Below are 23,938 nucleotides of genomic sequence, written 5' to 3'. Positions count from 1 at the left end.
GGCTCAGGACTTGGATACAACCTACCTGCCCCCAGACTGGTATAACAGGCATTAATGACACAAGTGGTAACATCTTAAAATTACATAATGGTATTGAGTCAATATTAGTTTCCTGGTTTTGGTAAGTGCACTATTGTTATACATGCAATTTACTTTAAATGGTTCAGAAAAGTGTGTGTGTGTGTGTGTGCGTGTGTGCAGAAAGAGAGTAAGGCAAATGTGGTAAAATGTAGGAAAATCCGGTTGGAGGTTAAGGAGTTTTTTGTACTATTCTAGCAACATTTCTATAAGGCTGATATAGTTTCAAAATTAAAGGTTAAAGAAAGAAAAGAAAAAAAAAAGACTCCAAGGAACTAGATTGTAGAAATAAGGCTGGTTACATAGCATAGGCCCTACTAAATAGAGGACTTCAGAGTAAGGAAGAATTAAGGCAAAAAGTAAATATACTATGCATCTGGAAGTACCAGCATGGGGCTGTGAGGGGAGGGGGCAGTTAAACTTAAGGAATGCAGGGAAGGAAAACGAGAAAAAAAAGAGAAGGAAAGGGCAAATTAAAGGGGGAAAAAAGCTTATGCTTAAGGAAAGAAATACTTTAATATCTAAGAGTAGGAAAATAAAGGAAACAGTATTCTCTCTTGGGCCCTGGACCAGGGGTGGGCAAACTTTTTGACTCGAGGGCCACAATGGGTTCTTAAACTGGACCGGAGGGCCGGAACAAAAGCATGGATGGAGTGTTTGTGTGAACTAATATAAATTCAAAGTAAAGGAGCGGAGGGGAGAGCAAGAGAACCCTCCACTCTTTCGGCTCCGCGGGCCGGATAGAACAGCCGAACGGGCCGGATCCGGCCCGCGGGCCGTAGTTTGCCCACGGCTGCCCTAGACTGATATTTCAACTGCCTGTAGGAATGTTTCCTTGATTATCCTACTGGAATCTCTAAACCCAAATGGTCTAAATCAGAATTCATCACCTTCCCACATAAAGCAGTACCTCTTCCTTATTTAAAACCTATTCCTATTATTGGTACCACCATTCACCCAATCTTAACACACTTCAGTCATTGTTATCCTCTTTTCCCTCATCTCCACCTCCTACAGCTAACCAATCAAAGTATGCAAATGCTATCTTTGGAATATCTCTTGCATTCACTTCCTCTTTTCCATCCCAGGCTATCACTTTAAAGAAGCCTCAACCTGGTCTCCAATTCATGCTATACCTTGTTGCCAGAAGACATTCTACTGAATAGGGTACAAACTCCTCAATCTGGCATTTGAAGCTCTCCTTAATGCCGTTCAGATCACGTTTCTGGTCTTTCAAGATGCTTTCTAACAAACACATGGCCTACCAGTGAGCTGACCAGACTTGCTGTTCCTGACATACATTATATTACCTGTGTGCCCTTCCTCCTGCTTTCTGTGAAATGTACTTTCTCTATGCTCTTCACCCATCAAAGCTCAAGTTAAATGCTACCTCCTTCACTGAACTCATCTTGCTATCCCCTTCTAAGTACCATCTCTTCCTCCTCTAATTTCCCAAAAAAGGCTCTTTATAATTTTCTTATGACTCTTATCACATGTGACCTTGCATCTGAGCATTTTGGATATTTGTCTTACCTCAAATTTGGCTGCTAACTATTCTTTGAAAGTAGAAACTATGACATTTCTGCACTCAGAAAATACCCCATCAATATTTGTAAATTTTTATAGACTATTTTCAAAAGTAACTCCTACTGGAATTAAGGGCACATAGCACACAAAACCTGCTTTGGGTTTTTAGTACATTGATAGTTAAACAGGCAATGTGAGCACATAAGCATATAAAACAAACCTCAAATTTTAAGAAGGGAAAAGAGCCTGTTGAGTAAGGGAACACTGAAAAACATTAACCAAACTTACTTTATTTTCCAGGGCAAGTCTTAAAATTTCATCAAGTGTGACAAATGTATCGTTTCCTCTAATTGCATCTTTCTCCATAAATCCCAGATGAATGTCAGTTGCCACTAAAATTTTAAATGTATTTTCATCGTCACTGTATTAAAAAAGAAGAAATGTTTCAATATAATTCATTAAAAGAAAGTTCAAGTAAATTAAAACCTAAATTTATAAAGCAGATTATGGCAGTAAATCACTTTGAAGTAAATCACTTTTCTGGTCTTAAACTAAGTCTGAATTTGAAGTATTCAAGAGATCTTTCATGTCACATAGTTTTGCCTACCACTAATTCAATACAGAACAAATGCACACGAATTTTTAAAAGGTCTGTGACTGCTTAAAAAATGTATAACCTTGGTCAAAATGTGGAGCTGGCCTGCTGTTGCAGCATCAAGCCCGTAGCTACAGGGTATTTGAAAATAGTATTACAATGCTGCAGGATTCAATAAATTGGGGTTAATGCAAGACCATACAATACATGTGGATGAAGATATAAAAGAAACCATAGGCAGTTTCCTGAGAACCTGTATAATGACAAGGTGTTTCACATTAAGAGAGCACTGAACCTTCAGTGAGGCAGATTTTGCCTAAAGAGCAGTGGACAAAATATGAAGAGGATAAATTCTACCTTGAACCATATCTGAAAGAGGTTATTCAGGAAAAAAAAGAAAGAGAAGAATGGGCAAAGAAATAATCATGGAATCAATCTGTGGATGCATCTGTCCTCAGTATTTTAATTATGTTAGTTAAACCTGAAATGCACTATTTAACACCATCTGGGTTTGTTTCAAAGATATTACTTTAAATAAATGTCTATTATTTTTAAAAAATGTATCACGTGTCACAATCAGTTTTTATACACTCATTTGTACCCTAGACCTGAAAGCTTTATTGTTTTCCTATTCTATTTCATAGCAAAAAACCAGCAGGATTTGACACCATATCTAAACTTGCCATTTATCCATTTTGCACTCCTCCAGAAAAAATCAGAATTAACTGTTAATTTAAAAAGCCCCTCCTTTTACTTTTTAAGTAGATTTTATGCTAATAAATTAGTAACTTACATTCAGGCCCCTGAAGTTGCTTGTTTGACTCTACTCTCTATACAAAGTTAGTGTTCCGTTAACAAATTTGGCCAAGAAACAAACAGATTTACAGTTCTATTCAAATCTGGTAGTATTCAAAGTTACTTTCATGTGAAGCAGCAAAGTAATAGTTATTAATACTCTCTTAAACTTAACGTACCTTTTAACATTCTTTAAAATACTTTTGTATCTATGATGTCAACCTGCATATGTAGTTATGTATTGCTATCTCTGAAAAATAAGAAGGGCCCAGTCGGTGTGTCTCAGAGTCAAGCTCTGAACTAGGTGAGGGTTCGATTCCCAGTCAGGGCACATGCCTGGGTTGCAGCCTCCAGTGGGGGGTGTGCAGGAGGCAGCCTATTGATATTCATATATATATCTCTCTCCCTCTCCTTCCCTCTATCTCTAAAAAAATAAAATAAAATAAAATAAAAATCAATGAAAGTTTTTTTTTAAAGATGAAGCCAAGGATATGACTGTCAAATCCTTAAAAAAATAAAATAATATAAAAAATAAGACTAAACACAGAGAAATTAACTAATTATTGCACAACTAAGTGAAACAGGATTAAAACCCTGTTTTAAAATTCAGGCTATTTTTCACTAAACTATAATATATATATATATACACTAGAGGCCTGGTACATGAAATGCGTGCACTGGTGGGGAGGGAGGTGTCCCTCAGCCTGGCCTGTGCCCTCTCGAAGTCCAGGACTCCTCAGGAGATGTCCGCCTGCTGGCTTAGGACAGCCCTCTCGCAGTCCAGGACCCCTTGCTCCTTACGGCTTGACTTGCTGCTCCTTAGCGCTGCCGCAGAGAGGGGAGAGGCTCCCACCACTGCCGCTGCGTTCGCCAGCCATGAGCCCAGCTTCTGGCTGAGCGGCACTCCCTCTGTGGGAGCACACTGACCCGCAGGGGGCAGCTCCTGCGTTGAGCGTCTGCCCCCTGGTGGTCAGTGCACATCATATAGCGACTGGTGGTCACGGCGTTCAGTTGATTTGCATATTAGGCTTTTATTATATAGGATATACATATATATATCTATAGTAATAAAAGCCTAGGTGGCCCTCGCATGTGACATCACAAGATGGCCGCATGCACAGCAGAGGCGGGGCCCAGTGGCCGCTCTGTGCAGTGAGGCCTGGGGATCCTCCACGGTGTGGAGGAGGTTGGTCCCGGCATCTCCGCTGCCTCAGGCAGAAGAGGTGGGTCCTGGTGGAGCAGGCAGGTGATGGCAGGGGTGGGCAGTTGTGGGCAATCAGGCCAGCAGGGGAGGGCAACTGGAGGTGACTGGACCAGCAGGAGAGCAGTTAGGCATCAATCAGGCCAGCAGGGGAACAGTTAGGGGGCGATCAAGCTGGCAGGCAGAAGTGGTTAGGGACAATCAGGAAGGCAGGCAGGTGAGTGGTTAGGAGCCAGCAGTCCCGGATTGTGAGAGGGATGTCCCAGATTGGAGAGGGTGCAGGCCGGGCTGAGAAACAGCACCCCCTCCATGCATGAATTTCGTGCACCGGGCCACTAGTGTATATATAATTCAAAATACATATTTCATACACACACACACACACACACACACACACACACACACACACACAATTTCAAAGCTTTATATGCAAGAGATTCTTCCAGAAAAGATTTCTCTTCAGAAAGTTTAAAAATGATACGCACACAGTTCTGATTGCTATGTACACACAGGTAGGTCTGTATACTTTCAGTTCATATTACTACCCCCGTGGTCGGCAAACTGCAGCTCGCGAGCCACATGCGGCTCTTTGGCCCCTTGAGTGTGGCTCTTCCACAAAATACCACGGCCTGGGCCAGTCTATTTTGAAGAAGTGGCGTTAGAAGAAGTTTAAGTTTAAAAAATTTGGCTCTTAAAAGAAATTTCAATCATTGTACTGTTGATATTTGGCTCTGTTGACTAATGAGTTTGCCAACCACTGTACTACCCTAAGCTTCCATAGCAACTTATGAATTACTTTCATGATTCTCTCAAACATCAAAATTAATCTGAGAAAGACATTTTTATTCCAATTATACAAATGAAGGAACTGAGGCAAAGTTTAGAAAATTACTAACCTGCTTAAGGTCATAGTATTAACCAAGAAATTAAAACCAGGGTGAAAGACTCGAAGTCTAACGTTTTTCCACATACCTGTTCCTTGTCCTTTCACTTATTTTCTTTTTTCTTAAAGTCATTTCCAATTTATTCAATACTAGAGCAATTTACTCCTCTAAAAATTTGCTTCAACAGACTTGCCTTGACTAGTAAGACTTTACCATGAAAGCTCAAGAATATTTAAAGCTCAAGAATATATTTTAAGACAAACCTAAGAAACATAAACTTACATACTATAGCAACATAATCAAACTACTGAAAGACCCAATCTTTCAGTTAATAAACATATAGTATGAATTTTTAAACAGTCCAAATATTCTTTTCAATGATTATCACTTTTGCTCCGTTAAGCTACTTACTGCTAATTCATTAAATATGTTTTCTTTTGGGGTGATCTTAGTTGATGAGCTTTAAAAACCCAGAGCAACAAAAAGATTCCAGAAGACATGTGCTTACAGGGCATCTGCAGGACTCATTTCTATAGTCAGGCCAATTCCTCTAGGACCAGTTTTCTCTCCAAGTAATCCCCGGTTCTGCGCTCAACAGTCAGAAAACTCACTCGATTCCAAATTCTAAAAACAAAATTATATTATTATAAAACACGCATTTTAAAAGAGCAGACTAACAATAGTGGAAGAATCCATTTTCATCTAAGTACCTACTGTACTTTTTAAGAGCTAAGAATAGAAAATAGCACATCTCAAGTGCCATTCTAGTTTATGATTAAGCTCATCGACCCTTTTCCGTTAAATTAATGGGCAAAATCTGGTTTAGCACACTAACAACTCTGCATGAATGTTCAAGGAGCTTGGACAGGCTACTCTGCAACATGGAGGCGACCCCGTACTTCCGGCTCTAACACCAAAGGAATGGGCTAGTTTTGAAAAGAGAATAGCCCCACCAATAAAGCTAGTGCAAATAAACAGAAGCACGTGGTCTGCGGAGAAATACCCTCAGCCGCCAGCGGAACAAGTGGGCAGCATATGAGAGGAGAGGCTGCCAGGGCTGAACAACCTCTCCCACGTCCAGATTCCCAGTGCCGGCAATTCAAGCCTCAACATGCCGCCACCACCGGACTCTTAGAAGCAGAACGCGGAACCCCGGCCTAGGACTCCTCCCCAGCCCACTCAGCCCATTCTTCTCAGAGGGTTAGCCACTCTGGGCTTCCGCCCGAGATCCTGCACATAAAGGAGGCGGGTACGACTCCTAAATTACCCCACTCTAAAGTCTCTCCAAAGCCACACCATCAGGACTGAGGCTGTCTTTTACCCGGTAAGGAGTGAGATTCATGAGCAGAAAAGCAACAGCCCGGCCAGAGCTCGCTTCTGAGAACCGCTTGGACATAAACCTGAATTAGGCGGGAGCGAGAAGCCAGTTCTCTCCCTCTCGCGATACCTCATTGATGACGTATGCGCTTCAAGTCCTCTTCGGCTTTCATTGGCTGTCGAGCTCCGTGAGGGAGCTGGGAAACGAGCAGCGAGGCCCGGCCCCCGTATAGGAGCCAATCCTGAGCATCCGAGGGGACGAACCCCGGAAGCGAGGTATGCCTTGGCGAATTCCTCTCTATAAGGTGGGTAACTCTTCCTGGCTCTTCCTGTCTCCTTGAGCCACCTGAGATCTCCTGGCCCCTTCTGGGCGGGTCACCTGTCGACCCCGGCCGGCCGCGTCGCGGGTTCTAGGTGGGGCTGGAGCTGTTACTCTGCTCTTGGTTGTTCCCAAGGCCGGGGGAGCGACGCCGGGCCTGTGAAGTGACCAGCCGGTGCCGGAGGGCCGGGGCTGGTGGCCCTCCCCCTTACTCCCACCCCCAGAGGTGGAACATTCAGGCCATCAGTTTCACAGGCCTTTCTCTGCTTCCCCTTAGCCCTTGACCTCGGAATTAGCACATCCGTATTGCTTTGTGCTGACAGCAGTAGTCTAGAGCAGTACAGAAAGAAGTGAAACTTTTAATTTAGAAAATTTGGGCTTTCATTTCTATTGAAGTTCCTTAATCTAGGGCAGGTTATTTTCATGTATTCGAACCTCAGCTCCTTCACCTGTAAAATGGGGTTTATGGCCCCACCTGTCATTTATGTGTCCATTAGGTTAAGAAACACCCTATTTAAAAAACAACAACAAAACAACAACACCCTATTTCTCCCTAGTGGAATATCACCAAGAATCCTGATTGACTTTTTAAATCCTGAACCAGGGAGTGCACCTGGCTTTAACTGTTTAGACTAAATCCACCAAGAAAATGTTATGTGCAATTTACTGTATCCGGAACAGTAAATTCAAAATTTATTAAAAGAGAGGCTTTATAAAAAGGAGAGGTGGCCCACGAGATCTGATCTTAAATTGATATGATAACTAGTTAATTTTATGTTATTTACTGGTGTTTATTGTTTCATGATTAGATGTATGGTCATTTTTGTGTTGCAAAGTTCAGGGAATAGTTTGAGAATGAAGAAAAAAGTGAGAACTATTAAAACATAAAGCAATTCTGATAGTGTCTCTCATAGACTGAAAGCTGGAGAGGCCTGGGAATTCTTTCTAAAATCCTTACATTTTAAAATGAAATAACAGGCCCAGAGAAGGTACTAAACATGAGTGATAGATTTAAACTCGAGTTTAATGCTGTTGGCACTACTAATAAAATCTAATGCATTAGGATTGTATACTCTTAAACTTGTAAAATTAGGTAGAAAGAAATAAGTATTATAGGGGTATGACTAACTCTCCAACTTCTCAGAATCCATTCCAGTCAAAATCAAGTGATGGGGCCTTAATTAAATTTAATTCTACAATATTTCTTGCTGTATTTAAGTGAGACATAATTATAAATTAAATACAGTCCCTATACCTTAGCTTGTTATATTTTAAGAAGCCAAAAAACAAAATTAGTGGTGAAATAAGACACTATATAGCACAAAAAAATGTAGAATTTGAGAGAGATCTAATTTGAGGATTAAGACAGCCTTAATGAAAGAATTAACATCTGAGAAGAGCCTTGAAAAGGTAAGAATTCAAACAAATACAGTTCGGAGGCTAAAACTGGTACTTTTAAAAAATGTATTTTTCAATTACAATTGACATACAATATTATATTAGTTTCAGGTGTACAAAGTAATTAGACATTTATACCTTACACTAGAGGCCCGGTGCACGAAATTTATGCACGGGGGGAGGGGGGTTGTCCTTCAGCTCAGCCTGCACCCTCTCCAATCTGGGACCCCTTGAGGGATGTCCGACTGCCCGTTTAGGCCCGATCCTGGTGGGATAGGGCCTAAACGGGCAATCGGACATCCCTCTCACAATCCAGGACTGCTGGCTCCCAACCGCTTGCCTGCCTCTGCCTGATTGCCCCTAACCACTTCTGCCTGCCAGCCTGATCACCCCTAACCACTCCCCTGCCAGCCTGATTGACGCCTAACTGCTCCCCTGCCTGCCCAATTGCCCCTAACTGTCCTCCCCTGCAGGCCTGGTCTCCCCCAACTGCCCTCCTCTGCTGGCCCGGTCACCCCTAACTGCCCTCCCCTGCTGGCCTGGGTCCCCCCCCCAACTGTCCTCCCCTGCAGGCCTGGTCCCCCCCAACTGCCCTCCCCTGCAGGCCTGGTTGCCCCCAGCTGCCCTCCCCTGCTGGCCCGGTCACCCCTAACTGCCCTCCCCTGCTGGCCTGGGTCCCCCCCCAACTTTCCTCCCCTGCAGGCCTGGTCTCCCCCAACTGCCCTCCTCTGCTGGCCTGGTCACCCATAACTATCCTCCCTGCTGGCCTGATTACCCACAACTGCCCTCCCCTGCAGGCCTGGTACCCACAACTCCCTCCCCTATAGACCTGGTTCCCCCCAACTGCCCTTCCCTGCTGGCCTGGTCCCCCCTCCCAATTGCCTTCCCCTGCAGGCCTGAGTTCCCCCCAACTGCTCTCCCCTGCTGGCCTGGTCCTCCCCCCAACTGCCCTCCCCTGCAGGCCTGGTCCCCCCAACTGCCCTCCCCTGCTGGCCTGGTCACCCCTAACTGCCCTCCCTGCTGGCCTGATCGCCCACAACTGCCCTCCCCTGCAGGCTTGGTCCCCCCCAACTGCCCTCCCCTGCAGGCCTGGGTCCGCCCCAACTGCCCTCCACTGCAGGCCTGGTCCCCCCCCCCCCGACTGCCCTTCCCTGCAGGCCTGGTTCCCCCCGCCCCCCCAGCTGCCCTCCTCTGCCAACCTGGTCACCCCTAACTGCCCACAACTTCCCTCCCCTGCAAGTCATCTTGTGTCCACATGGGGGCAGCCATCTTTGACTACATGGGAGCAGCCATCTTGTGTCTTGGAGTGATGGTCAATTTGCATATTACTCTTTTATTAGATAGGATAGCGATCACTTCGATAAGTAGAAATGGTATTTTTAAAATATTTTTTCTTCTCATTTTCTTTGGTTGAAGTTTAATATGCAGTGTAACTCTTTAAGCTGATGCTGATTTATAAATCAATATGGCAGCCTAGCAAAATAAGCATCACTTCTTTTGGGAAGCCTTCTCTAACCACTTAGGACTGGGTTAATGATGGCCCTCCAGAGTGCTCATGGTATCTGGACATGGTCCTGTCATAGCACTTACCCGGCTGTCTTCCAGTCACTCCAAAGTGACAGTAAGCTTCTTGAGGTTACGATGTGGATCTTGTTCATTATTGAATCCCAGTACCCTGAGACAGGCATTCTATTCATATTTGTAAAATGAAGGCGTGAATGACAGCCAAAATTCAGTTTCAAAACAATAAGCTAATTAAGAATTATAGTTGTGTATCAATGAATAGGACTACTTTTAAAGCAATGAATTTTCCCAAGCCTGAAATTAGTTAAGTAGAAATAGGATAACTATTACAGATGTCATGATAAAGATGTCTGCACTGAAGAGTTTGGGACACATGTCCTTTGAGGGCTACTCTGTCTCTAAGAATTCCTGATTCTTTTAAGTAGTTTTTGTTTAGAAATTTTTGTGTCCTCTCTATAGCATCTAGGTGCCTATTTTATTAAAATGTGTCTGGCTTGCCCTGGCCAATGTGTCTCAGTTGGAGCATAATCCTGTATACTGAAAGGTTGCAGGCTCAATCCCCTGTCAGGGTACATACCTAGGTTGCAGGTTCGATTCCTGGTTGGGCCATGTACCGGAGGCAACCAATCGATTCTCTCTCAGCTATGTTTCTCTCTTTCTCTCTCTCTCTCTCTCTCTCTCTCTCTCTCTCTCTCTCTCTCTCTCTCTCTCCCCCCCCCCACCCCGTTCTCCCCAACATCAATAAGCATATCCTCGGGTGAGTGAGGATTTTTAAAATGTGCCTGTCTTTTTTGGTTACAATTTAGAAGCTTCAAGCATTTATCACTCTTAGCATAATACAACAGTATCTAAACCAATAGGTTCAAAATAAATACATCCATATGTCAGAGATATTGTGGGTTAAGTTCCAGACCATCGCATTGAAGCAAATGGTAATCTTTTTGCTGGTGGAGGGTCTTACCTTCCATTTGTAAAAAAAAATCTGTGAAGCATGATAAAGCGAAGTAGAATAAAATGAAATATGACTGTACAGTTATAACCACTGTACAGTTATAACCACTGTCTTAGTAGAAGCAAACAATTACAAAAAAGAAATATTAGGTTATTAAATATATAGATAACTGAAATCTATCAACTCTGATATCTAGTGAATATAAAGGGTATCAATAAACACCAAAGAGTTTAGACAAGGTTTATTTGTGTGTGTTTGTAAGACTTATGATGTTGATAAAGCCTCAATTGCTCTTTTCCTAATAATTTTTTGTTTGTGTTTTCAGATCTTGATGAATAAAATAAAGCAGACATAATTCATCTCTAAAAAGATTATTTATACGCTGGTATTTGAAATGCTTTGTGTGTAGAATAGTAGTAAAAATGGAAAAAGAGAAAGTAAATGATGATGGACAACCAGACCCAGAGAATTCCTTGGACTTTTCTGAACACTTTAACCAACTTGAGTTGTTGGAAACACATGGACATCTTATCCCCACTGGTACCCAAAGTCTCTGGGTAGGGAATTCTGATGAAGATGAGGAACAAGATGAAAAGACTGAAGAGTGGTATCAATTCCAAGAAAAAAAAATGGAAAAAGATCCAAGCAAATTGCTTCTTTGGGCTGCTGAAAAAAATCGGGTAAACAAACAAACAGGGAAGAAACCATAATATAATAGGAAAAGTATTAGATTTGGAGCCAGAAGACCTATCCTTGAGCCTCTATTTGATCCGTAACTCTGGGAAAATCCTACTATTTCTGAACCTCTATTTTCTTATCAGTAAAAGTGGTCATTTTAATACCTGCCTCTTTTATGCAGGGTTTTGAGGATCAAATGAGGCAATGTACATGAAAGTACATGTTACGCTACAAAAAGTCAAATTAGGTATTTGGGGGGCTTTAAGGATAATTAACTATGAAGATCACAAGCAATCATCTGTATTTTAAAATCATTTATATTGTCAGGATCATCCTAGAAATAACTATTATTTAGGAAAAGGAGGATGGGAACTAACATTTATTGGATATCAACTATACCATATGCTTTATTATTTGCATCCTTTTATATCCCTAAAGATAGGTAATATTCCCTTTTACAGAGTAAGAAATTGAGATTTTCAGGAATATTAATTTGCCCAGGGTCATCCAAGTAGAATGGTCTTACTTAACATCAAAAGTCGTCTTCCCATGCAGCTACTTTTACCTCATTTTACTAAGTTCCCTCATGTGTCTTAATAAACTAATAAGTAAAATGTCTTGCATTTTTACATAACATTTTAACCCAAGAGCACACTGTATTCCACCACAGGTCCATAGACCAAACTTCCTTGAAACATGTCTTAGATTGCTTTAGTTAGAAGAAATTGAGCTGTTTAATCTCTAGATTTCTCTGTTACCATTACACTCTGATAAAGAAGTTTATTTTTTAAAGTTTTATACATTATGTCATTGGTGTGCTGCTCCTCAGAAAAAAGTCAGCCTGTTGTTAGGTTTTCTTTACAGGTGACATATAAAAGATTAAATAAAATTATTCATCTAAGACTAAAGCTTTTGTACAGTAAGCCTTAGTTGGACCTGGGAGTAAATACATGGTTTGATATTCAGAGAATCACATTCTTAGAATCAACAGTTTATGGTTAACACTAACTGGTTCATTCTTAAACCATTGACCCTCTCAAAAATGAAATCTTGTTTTCATTTTAAAGTCATCTGCTAACAAGTTTTTATTTAACGTCATTAAATCTAACACCACTAGACAGTTTAATTTTCTCGATTTACTGTTTAGTTTTGAGTTGGGTCTTTTAAATATCTCTTTTTTCTTTTTAGCTGTCTACAGTACGGAGACTACTTTCTGAAAAGGCCACTCATGTGAACACTAGAGATGAAGATGAGTATACCCCTCTTCATCGAGCAGCCTACAGTGGACACTTAGAGGTTGTCCGTGAGCTAATTGCACAAGGAGCAGATGTTCATGCGGTGACTGTGGATGGCTGGACACCCCTGCACAGCGCTTGTAAGTGGAATAATACTAGAGTAGCTTCTTTCCTACTTCAGCATGATGCAGATATCAATGCCCAAACAAAAGGCCTCTTGACCCCCTTACACCTTGCTGCTGGGAACAGAGACAGCAAAGATACCCTAGAACTCCTCCTGATGAACCGCTACATCAAACCAGGTCTGAAAAACAACTTGGAAGAAACTGCATTTGATATTGCCAGGAGGACAAGTACCTATTACTACCTCTTTGAAATTGTGGAAGGTTGCACAAATTCTTCACCTCAGTCTTAACGGTTCTAATCATTTAGTACCAGTGCCTCCTTTCTGTGAGATGTCAAAAATCCCCATAAGACAACGTTGACATCAAAAGTCTTACTACAAAATTCAGTGGTACTCGTTATATCCTTCCAAGTGAATTGCCTGACCTTGATGTCAAAATGTATTTGAAAGTTGTTTGGCTATATCTTTAATGATTTCTGTGGAGTGTGTCATTTTTATCAGAAAAATTTTAACTTACCTATACTTAAAAATTTGTCCTGGGTTGTACAGAAAACTAATGATATTTTTGGTGCTGATCCAAGGAAAATGTATTTTTAAATATCCCCATCCTGAATTTTTGTTGAGTATTTCGTATAATGACATGTATTTTTATAAGGTAAAGCAACTCAGAATTCAATTTAAATGTCTTAAATATACTGGTGCAGTTCAGCTGTCATAGCCATTTGCTTTCATTTTAAACCATAAGAACTAACATAGTGACTTGAATCTTCAGAAGTTAATAAAGTTAAGAACCTAGATCTTTGTGTTTTGGAACCTAGACTTTTAGGAAAGTAGTTAGCTGGGTATTTAATCCATGAATGTTATATACTGCCTCTCCTACCACAATTCACCCAGTCCTGAGGACAGTCCTACCTCACCCTGGTCCACCTACATAATTCTTATTCTATTGGTGAGTTAGCATGAGTTTTAGACATGCCTACAACGATACCTTGGTCCAAGAGATTGTAATATATCTGCTACCCCGCTGGTTTTACCTGCCTAGTCCTGCTGATTTGGGCACTGCTCTTATAGCTTCCCGAGTTCACAGGAAGTATTGATTTTCCAGGGTCCTCTTTTTATACAAACCATACAAAGGCCAAGTGACAAATGAAAAGGAATTCTAAGAGTGAGGGGATGATGATTATATTGGGGCTAGAACCGCACAGTGGCTCAGGCTTTTTTAAAAAGTCACAGTGTGGATAGTGACAAAAGCATAAATATAAATATTCAAAAAATAAAAGTTTTGAACAACAACAAAAAAAAGGCATGAATTCTTTTCTTAACTGTATATAGCATCCTTGAATCCATAGCATATTTGTTCATCCAGCATACATTTATTAAGTATCTGCTCTCCTGGTCTCTCCAGCAGCAGTTTCCCATTGACTACCAAGCCCTCTGTGACTATTCCTGAAGGCTTTTCTCGTATCTTCTCAACACCAGAACTAACACTAGACAAAGGGCACTAAATCAGTGGTCCCTTATTTCAGTTATATTTTTTCAGTGTCCACCAAGGTCTGTCTATTTTGAGTCAGCACTTGTAACCCGATCACCCTAGACTAAGTAATGTTGTTTAATCAAATATGTGTGGCAGTTTTTAGATTAGAACAAAATTGGAGAATCTCTGAAAAGTTCAAGGTAATGTAGGACTGAATCATTGTGACAAACAGGTCTCAAGAGTTAGGAGAACTTCAATTGTTTTGTGATATCTGGCAAGGAGATGCCTGGGTTTCAGAGTATCAATGTCTATGATACAAGGGTTTTGGCAGAAAGTGAGAGTTGCTTTGTATTTAATCTGACCCAATTTAGTGATACCAAATGACAGATACAGCTAATAGACAGTATAACAGGACCCCTCGTATTTCAGTAGACTGCTAAATGAGGCTGCCTGGTTATCTGGAAGGCAAAGAGCCCGTGGCTCCTTTCTTAATTGGGAATGAGTTGCATCCATGATTTTATATAAGCTTTCCACTTAAGTACTGTATAGGGCCAAAGAAGCCACCTTTTTTCTGATCAGGAGGTGAGTTGACATGTAACTACTTCCTGGTTTTCAGGCCTCAATACTAAACTAGTGCATGGAAATCCCTTCTATCCCTTAGGGCAGAGTTTATATTGTTTGCTTCCTTTATACTTTCCTTAGTATTTACTAGACTCTTCTGTCTACAGAAGTCATTCACTAATCATGCTTTTTACTGTATTACTTACCTGCACTTCCTAGTTTAAGAAGGCTAAATAGCTCAGTTTGCAAACAAAATTTTCTCTTATCTTGTACTTTGAAAAAAATATATATGCTTTTCATAACTAAGGCCTTAATTGTGATTAACTTATATGCCTGAAGAGGAGGTGACTTTTTGTCATTGTTTAAGGGACACATCGTAATTCATAGGCACACAGTGAAATAAAATGGCTTTGTTATTTTTAATCTTAAATACAATTTTCTGGAGAGTTTACTGGCCCACAACCTACCACATTGATGGGATTTTGAGTCTTTATTTTAAGGATGTGAAAGCATCCATTTATTTCTATTTGTTGGCATTTATCACCATATCCACCACTATTCTAGAACATCATGATCAAAAGAAACCCAGAGACGTAGCATGTACTCTGATTCTGTCCCATATCAAAATGAAGTCTCTGTATCAGTTCTTGATTCCCGATCAACACATACACAATCTTCACCCTGCCTGAAATGACTCTAGGAATTGGTGGAACTGGGAGGTACAAAACATGAGCACAGTCACTGATTATGCCTTTACTATAATTAGTTTATTGTGGAATGCTCTAGCCCCTCTAGGATGACCAGATGACCATTCAACCTGTGTAATATCAAGTGCTTTCTGTCTAGGAAATTTAAGATTTCTGTTTATTACATTTAGAAAATAGTAAATTAAGACGTATTGAGTAACTATTGGTGATTTAAATTCCTGCAAATATCCCTTTGAAACCCTAAAATTTTACTTTTGGGAACCTAAGTAGAAATAACCTAAATCAGAGCTAAATAATCTAAATCAGAAACATAATGCGAGCCACCTGTATAATCTTTCTAGTAGCTGCATTAAAACAAAAACTAATTTATTAAATAATTTTAATACTTATTATTTAATAAATCCAAATATTCATTTCCGCTTGAGATACATATTTTAAAATTATGGAGCTGTTTTACTCTTTTGGGTAATATAAGTCTTCAAAACAGTGTGTGTTTTGTGGCACATCTCAGTTCAGACTAGCCACATTTAACTAATGGCTACTCTAATGAACAGGGTGGGTCCAGATGCCTGAAACATTCCCTGGAGGCATAGCAGAATAGCTAGGAGGTGCATTAAACTCTGATCCAGACAAATCTGGGTTCAAATACAATTGCCACCTATGTGTGACTTTGGGCAAGTAAACTCGGTTTTCTCATATGTAAAATGGAGATAATATCTACCTTGTTACAGTTTTGTAAGGCATAAATGAGCTATGATATGGATGAGGTACCTATTACATGGTAGGTTTGCAAAAAAAATGGTATTGAGTGGTTCCCTTACCCAGCATTTTAAGCAGAAATGTCCTTCCTGCTTTAGGTATTTGGATCTTTGAATATCCCAAAGCTCTACCTTTATATTCCTGTATGTAGTTCCTCTCATGATTTTCCAGTAAAATGTGTAGCACAGAGCTTCTTTCAAGAATCCAAACACCTCTACACTTAGAAGAAATGCCTACTTCATCTTCCAAGGCCCCTGCTAGGTGTCAACAATATCCAACAGAAGAGAGAACTCAGTAAGTAAGCAAAATAAAGCAAAAGAATTTCAGCAAATAATTACAAGGACTTAAAAGATATGAGGCTCTAGGAGAAATGTATTTCCAGAATGGATCCAGAACCTGGAAACTGAGAATGGCTTATTGCTCATTCTATATGCAGCTTCTCAATGCCTAGCAGATAAGTTGTTCTCTAAATTCATACCTAATTTTCCCCCCTTTCAGGATGGGTCTTGTTAACACTAAGCAAATGGAATAAAAATGCAAAAGGATTCATTTTTCATTGATCGCTTTAATTATCCAATTGAAACTCAGGTAAATGTAATGGTTCTTGCTAGGAATTTAATGACATGGACAAGACCATGACCTCCAGAGGAGCTCATAGTAGTAGGATATGTAGGCCAGAAAAATCTGCTTAATAAAATGCATAGCTTATAAAAATCTAAGAGCTAATTGCTAATTTGTTTTCTTCCTTCTCCTTCTGTTATAATAGGTTCAGCATTTCACCTCTACTAGATGTAAGTACTTGAAAATTAGGAAAACATCACTGGATTAATGTGAGTTCTTAAGAGCACTGTGTCCTGAACAGTCATTAGAGTTCCCTTTTCAGATATAGCTGCCTTAAACAGAAGCAATTTTTAGCAATCAAAAAAATTAGAAAGTGAGCCTGCCATTATTTAAAAATCAGATGCCTCTCAGGTTTTTTCACACTCCAATTTAATAACTCACATAGAAAGCATATCCCATTTGAAGGTGTCGACTCTAGGCCAGGATGTAGCTGTGCTGTGAGAATCATACTAAGAACTGATGAAAGAAACAGATCCTTCAGAGCACATTCCAGAAAAAAAAAAAAAAAAGCACTACAGCTCATATTTGCTTTCATGTGCTCTTGCATATTTCTTATTTGAAGATAGGCAAATCTTATAAGAAAAATCAAAAGGAAGAAACATTAGGGTCCTTCTATTCCTTTTATTTTAGTCTGCATATTTAGAAAATGAGGAGGTTTTGGAATTCATTGAGAAAGGTAATCGTATGTCAGGGTTTCTCACACTGTTGACATTGGAGCCAAATAGTTCTTTGTTGTGGGGGCATCCTGGGCATTGCAGAATCTTTAGCAGCCTTCTTGGCCTCTACTCTCTAGATGCCAGTAGTACCTCCCACTCCTTCCCACTTAAGACAACCAAACATGTCTCCAGACATTGCCAAATGTTCCCTGCTCTGTCATCAAAAATCTCTAAGGCAGGAGATTTCATTATTTGGCTAGCCTCAAAGTTGTTTTATTAGCATGCAATTAAATTTTATGTAAAGCATGTTTTCCTTAGAGTCCAAATATTCATCAGTGTACACTCAAACACTAATCATTGATTCTATATTAAGTTTTTAGTATTTTATTAATGAGATCATTTAAACATTTCAAAATTGGCTAAAACATATAATGAGAAAAAGAAAACGCTTCAATATTGAGTGTCATTTGTAAGAAAAACTCACTCCCTGCTCCTAGATTTGGCCTCTAGGAAATTTACCCCTTAAGTCGGATGAGTTTATTTTTAGAGAAATTCTAACTTCTGGGTATTAATGGAGATGATAATCAAATTCTGATTTTTAATAGGTTACACCACTACAAATGTAAATTTTCATTGCATTGTTGAATAAAATGCTACTAAGTTGATACACAGGCTTTTCACTTCTAGAATGAAAGGGATAAGCAAAGCCAACAGACTTTGTCGGAGGAGAATGAGATGGGGAGGGAGCTAGCAGGTTCCAGGTATAAAACCACTGGGGAATTAGACAATACTCTCTTAATGTCATTATCGATGTAAAATTCTTTTAGTTTGTTATTTAAATATAAAAATAATGTGTAATTAATTTTGGCAATTACTTTCACTTTAAAAATTAATTCCAAGATGAAATATATAAAAATCATAGTTTAAAAAATATTCCACATTTGTTTAAGAGCCTTCCCCAATCATCATTTATATAATACTCTCCTCTGATCTTATTTATAAAAGTTCTTATATATCCAAGATGTGATATACTGACCCACTGTGATACTATTAACAGCTAACAATTGAGTGCTTTAAGTGTACCAACTGTTCTATAGGTGCTCACATGTTATCTCAGGAGCCTCACAATAACCCCGTGAGATAGATGACATGATAGAAATGAGGAAATTGGGCTTATGGAGGCTAAGTAAATTGCCCGTGGTCATGAAGTAAGTTTCCAGAAAGCTCACGTTTAGATATAGCTTTTCATCAGTGGGGTTCTTGAATGTTAATATCCATGTATCACTGGTTAGTCTGTCCAATAATCATAACAAAGATTCCATTTTCTTTAATACTGTTTTGATGTAATTTACGGTAGTGTTTAAGACGTAAAAAAATTACCATTATTAGAAGCAAATTGCATTTTATGGCATAAAATATAAATATACAAAAGTTTCATTAAATCATAAGTGCCAGAGCAATTTTTAAAAAGAATAATAAAGTTGGGGAATTTATAGCACCTGGTTTCAAAACTGATTGTGAAGCAGCAGTTTTAAGACAGTGTGAATAGACATATATAGATCAACAGGATAGAGTCTAGATCCAGATATGAATGATCAATTAATGTTTGACAAAGCATCTAAGGATTTCAATGAGAAATTCCCTTAAAGAAATAGTCCTGGAACACCTGAATATCTACTTGGGGAAAAATTTATTTATAGACCCCAGAGCTGTGGTTGCCTGGTGACAGGGACGGAAGTTGGACTGAAGAAGGGCAGGAAAATTTTTGGGAAGTGGTGGAAATGTTCTGTATCTTCATTGCAGGTGTATACAACTGCCCAAGTCATTAAATTCTATACTTATATGGGATTAAGTTTTTGTACATTAAGTTATTCTTCAGTAAAATAGATTTTTAAAAGTAGCTATCCAGCAACGACTAATTTCATCCTTTTGTTCTTTTCCATAGCAAGTAGGGACTTATGAGGATCTCTCCATCAGATTTTAGAAGTATATCTTCCTCAGGGGCTGCAGAGTCCTGTGAATTATAAAAAAGAAAAAAAAAGATTTCATTAATTCACTGGAATTTTAAAATCCCAAGCAAAAAGCCCATTGTAATTGGAACAGTTTATCCATTAAATGGTAAAGTAGGAAACAAACTAATTTAAAATAGTCCATTTGGCAATACTCAACAAATTTGAAAAGATGGCTTAATTATTATAAGAAGGATTTTGTTGACTTTAAAATAATTTAGATCAGGAATGTTAGAATCTAGGATACCAAAGTGATTCTAGCATCTACTTTTCTGGAGGAAAAACAATAGCATTAACAATCCATTGTTATTCAATTGCCCTGTTATTAAGCAGAAGAAAAGACTGAAATGACTTCTGGAGATGTTTTCAAAATTTATAAAATTAACCACAAAATGTAAAAATTAATCCACCTAGTTTTTACTAACGTGTCAATAACTAATAAGTATATAGAACCGATACAATTTATAACTTATTACAAGAAAATTTTAGTCTTTGGTTTTGCCTCCATCTATTGGCCATATTCATACTTTACATTTAATTAAAATGAAAATAGGATAAGCCATTCTGATGTTTTTGCTGTTCATTTTTCATTTTTTTGATAAAAAAGTAAAATTGTAACCACATTTTCTAGATAAAACAGTACATTTTATACTTATTTTTATCAATAATTTGTTCCTAAAAAGATTTCAGGTGGTGTATAATTGAAACATATAATAATTGGAAATAGAAAATCAAAAGCCATTAAGAAGGAGAAAGAAGGAAATAAACCATATAAATTAATATAGTTACTGCAATTAACAATTAACTTATCTCCAAGCTTTTTGATATTGGATACAAAAAGAAAAAAAATAATTGCATAATTCCTTTTTATTTGATCAAAGTAAACAATTATTTAAAAGTAAAACTTTCAGACTAATTTTTTAACTAAAATATGCTTAATATTTGTATAATTTCATAGAGGTATAGAAAACAGTAGTTCAAAAATCTTGATGAATTCTACAAAGTAAACACACCCATGTAACTACTACTCAATCTAGAGACAGAACAAAACCCGCACCCCAAATTCTGCTTTGTGCTCCCTCTCAGCGCTCCTTCAAAGGTAACTGCTATTTTGATTTATGTCACCATCATTTCATTTTGCCTACATAGATGGAATCATTTATTATGTATACTTTTGTGTTTGTTTTTTTCAGTCAACATTACATCTATGAGATTCATCCATATTTTTGCATGTAGCAGAGGGTTTTTTTTGTTGTATTTTGTTATATGAACACTAGAGGCCCGATGCACAAAGATTTGTGCAAGAAAGGGCCTTCCTTCCCCTGGCTGCCAGCACCGCCTTTGCTCCGGCCAGAGCCACCTTTCTGCCTTCCCACGCTGCCCAGAGGCCCGAAGCAGCTGGGGTGGTGCAGAACGTCTGCATTGTCGCCCTGCCCCCGGCCGCTCAGTGCCTGCATATGCAAATTAACCAGCCATCTTTGTTGGGTTAATTTGCATACTCCTGATTGGCTGGTGGGTGTTGTGAAGGTATGGTCAATTTGCATCTTACTCTTTTATTACTGTAGATACAATACTTCATAAATACATTTTGTTGATTTTTGAAGGGCCTTTGAATTATTTTCAGTCTGGGGCTTTTTGTTGTTAATTCTCACCTGAGGGTATTTTTCTGTTGATCTTTTAGAAAGAGTGGAAAAAAGAAGGAAAGACAGAAACATACATGTGAGAGAAACACATCAATTGGTTGCCTCCTGCAAGCACCCTTACCAGGGCTTAGGCTGGGGAGGAGCCAAGGTACATGCCCTTGACCAGAATGGAACCTGGGACCCTTTGGTCTGCAGGCCAATGCTCTATCCACTGAGCCAGACCGGCTAGGGCCAGTATGGGGCTTTTATGAATAGTGCTGGTATGAACATTCTAGAATATGGTTTTGGTGTGCATGTTATACACTTCTGTATATACCTAGTGTTAGGACTGTTAGTCCAAAGGATATATTTATATTCAGTTTTAGTAAAAACTGTCAAAACAGTTCTCCAAAGTGGTTGTACCAATTTATACTCTTAGCTGCAATGAATGAGAGTTCCAATTGTCCATATCCTCCCAATCCTTCTTACTGCCACCTTGTGTGGGTGGTTTTTTTAAATGGCCATTCTAATAGTCATGTAGTAATATATCATTGTACATTTAATTTTCAGTTTCCTGGTGACTAATTATGTGGAGCAAGTTTTTCGATGCTGATTGGCCATCTGCATCTCCTCTTTTGTGAAGTGCTTGTTCATCTTTCTCCATTTTCTTATTGGATTGTGTGCCCTTTTCTTATTGATTTTTATAACCAATTCTTTATATAATCTGTATACTAGTCATTTGTTGGATATAGGGATTGCAGAAATGTTCTTCCAGTCTGTGGCTTGCCTTTTTATTCTCTTAATGGTAATTTTAATGAAGAGAATATCCTAATGCTAATGACCTCTGATTATCAGTTTTTATTATGGTTAATGTTTTCTGTTTTCTACTTAAGGGAAATGCTTGCCTACCCCAAGATCATGAACATAGTATCTTCTAGTTTTAGCATTTTACCTTTAGTGTAATAATTCATTTTGAGTTTATATTTGTGTTTGATGTGTGATAGGAGTCAGTATTTGTTTTTTCTCATAATAATAGCCAGCTTATCCAATACCACCTATGAAAAAGACCATCATCCCCTCTTCCCGTCCCCCCACCCCTGCCCCCCACTACATTGCAGTGACAACTTTATTATATATCTGGTGATCGTACATGGTTTGGTCTGTTTCTATTTTGTTTCATACCTAAGTTTTAATACTATAGCTTGACAGTAAGTCTTGGTATCTGGTAGTGTAACTATTTCAACTTTGTTTTTATTCTTCAAGGCTATTTTTGCCATTCTTGGCCCTTTGCATTGACTTGTACTTTTCAATTTTAGAATTCCCTTGTCAATTTCTATTTTTAAAATAAAAATTTCTGCTGAGATTTAGATTTAAGTTATAGATCAATTTGAGAACAATTAACATAATATGTTTCAATTCTTAAAATAATATATTTCTCCATTTACTTAGGTATTCATTAAATTTTCTTGATAATATTTTAGAGCATTTGGTGCAGTTATTTTTTTCTTAGATTTATTCTTATGTATTTGGTGGCTTTTGATATTATTATAAATATGTTGTTTTTTATATTCTATTTTCTAGTTATTTGTAATTTTTTTTCTTTGTTGTCTATGTATCCAGTAACCTTAGGAAATGTACTCTAATAGCTTGTCTATGCATTCTTGTGAATTTTCTATGTGCACAACCATGTTGACTGATGGTAAAAATAGCTTCATTTCTTCTTTTTAAAAAATTTTAATGTAGTAAATTGCATTGCTTGATTTTCAAATGTTTAACAAACTGCATTTTTAGAACAATCACAACTTTATTATAATGTGTTATCCTCTTTTAACATGCTGGGTTATATTTGCTAATATCTTATTTAATATTTGAATTAGTCATGAGGGAGATTGACCTATACTTTTACTTTTTTGTCGTGTTCTTTCAGATTTTGACATAAAGATGAGTTGAGAAGAGTTGACATTTTTAACTCTTGGAATAGTTTGAATAGGATTAGTGTTATAATATTTGTAAATGTTTGGAAGAATTCAATAGTGAGGCTTTACGTTTCCTTTGTGGAATAGGTTTTAATTTTGAATTTAATATCTTTAATAGTTATATTTCTATATTTACTTCTATTAAAGTGATATTTCTTCTTGTGTCCATTTTTAAAAGTTGTGTTTTTTAAGTGAATTGTCCACTTCATCAAAATTGTCAGATTTACTAGCACCAAATTATTCATAACATTATTATCTTTTAAATGTCTATAAGCTATTAAGGAGTTATTCAAGGAATACTAGTATATATTAAATGAACAAACAATGCAGAAAAAAGCGGAGCTGCTTGAGATACAGACAGACCTGCTCTGTGTGCAGGAAATTTCTTGGGTACTGTGGAACAGTTTGAAATATAGTGAACTAGGTGATCTCTAGGCTTCTTACAGCTCCAAAGTTTTATGACTGTGATGTTCAACCAGCAGGCAGAAATGTAGGATTGGAGTCAGGATAAAGATTGAATCTGGAGATATTTAAAAGGCATAGTACCTTAAGGTGATAATAAAAGTGTTGGAATTGAGTGAATTAGTAAAAGGAGAAAAAAGGGAATTTGGAGGTATGTCTACACTGATGAGGTTCAAATTCTAAATATAATGATGACAGCAAGGGAGACATTACCACTAGAGAGGTAACTGGAATGTCAGGAAAATGCAGTTTTGACAACCAAGAGGATGCTTTCAAGAAAAATGGGGTATAAATCATTGTCAAATGCTATTGGAGAGGCCAAGAGATATGAGAAAGCATAGCTTGGTTTGGAAATTAATAGGTGCTCGGTGACCTTCAAAAGACTAAATTCAGTAACATGGTGAGATTGGAAACAAACTGTGGGAAATGAAAAAATGGATTGGGTGTGAGCAACTGGAGACCAA

At 38.4% G+C, this 23,938-nt stretch overlaps 2 protein-coding genes and 1 pseudogene across 10 annotated transcripts in view; 2 read left to right on the top strand and 1 right to left on the bottom strand.

Annotated features, from left to right (window-relative positions):
* The window catches only part of MRE11 (MRE11 homolog, double strand break repair nuclease), a 74,645-nt gene extending 68,102 nt beyond the window's left edge, over positions 1 to 6,543 (bottom strand). For 3 of the 6 annotated variants that reach the window (XM_080688623.1, XM_080688624.1, XM_080688626.1), the window contains exons 1-3: positions 6,402 to 6,543; positions 5,589 to 5,704; positions 1,894 to 2,026 (exon numbers count right to left, since the gene is read on the bottom strand). In XM_080688623.1, coding sequence (XP_080544749.1) covers positions 1,894 to 2,026; positions 5,589 to 5,608 — 153 coding nt within the window. In that variant the 5' untranslated portion in view covers positions 5,609 to 5,704; positions 6,402 to 6,543. Of the gene's footprint in view, positions 1 to 1,893; positions 2,027 to 3,174; positions 3,201 to 5,588; positions 5,705 to 6,401 lie in introns of those variants that run through there. The other 3 variants (XM_080688627.1, XM_080688628.1, XM_080688625.1) reach the window with 2 other exon arrangements.
* On the top strand, positions 2,389 to 2,623 carry LOC308233918 (cytochrome b-c1 complex subunit 7-like; annotated as a pseudogene). Its single transcript has one exon. The product of its transcript is annotated as a cytochrome b-c1 complex subunit 7-like (transcript).
* Positions 6,107 to 23,938, top strand: part of ANKRD49 (ankyrin repeat domain 49) — a gene marked incomplete at its 5' end in the record, with an annotated part of 46,368 nt that continues 28,536 nt past the window's right edge. For 2 of the 3 annotated variants that reach the window (XM_080688631.1, XM_080688630.1), the window contains 3 exons: positions 6,107 to 6,702; positions 10,916 to 11,270; positions 12,457 to 12,643. In XM_080688631.1, coding sequence (XP_080544757.1) covers positions 11,013 to 11,270; positions 12,457 to 12,643 — 445 coding nt within the window. Of the gene's footprint in view, positions 6,703 to 10,915; positions 11,271 to 12,456; positions 23,179 to 23,938 lie in introns of those variants that run through there. The other variant, XM_080688629.1, reaches the window with a different exon arrangement.

This window comes from Plecotus auritus, assembly GCF_963455305.1.
Source record: "Plecotus auritus genome assembly, chromosome: 9".
NCBI classification, from domain to species: domain Eukaryota; kingdom Metazoa; phylum Chordata; class Mammalia; order Chiroptera; family Vespertilionidae; genus Plecotus; species Plecotus auritus.
Note: the sequence above shows the minus strand (reverse complement) of the source record. Positions and strands in the feature narration are given on the sequence as shown.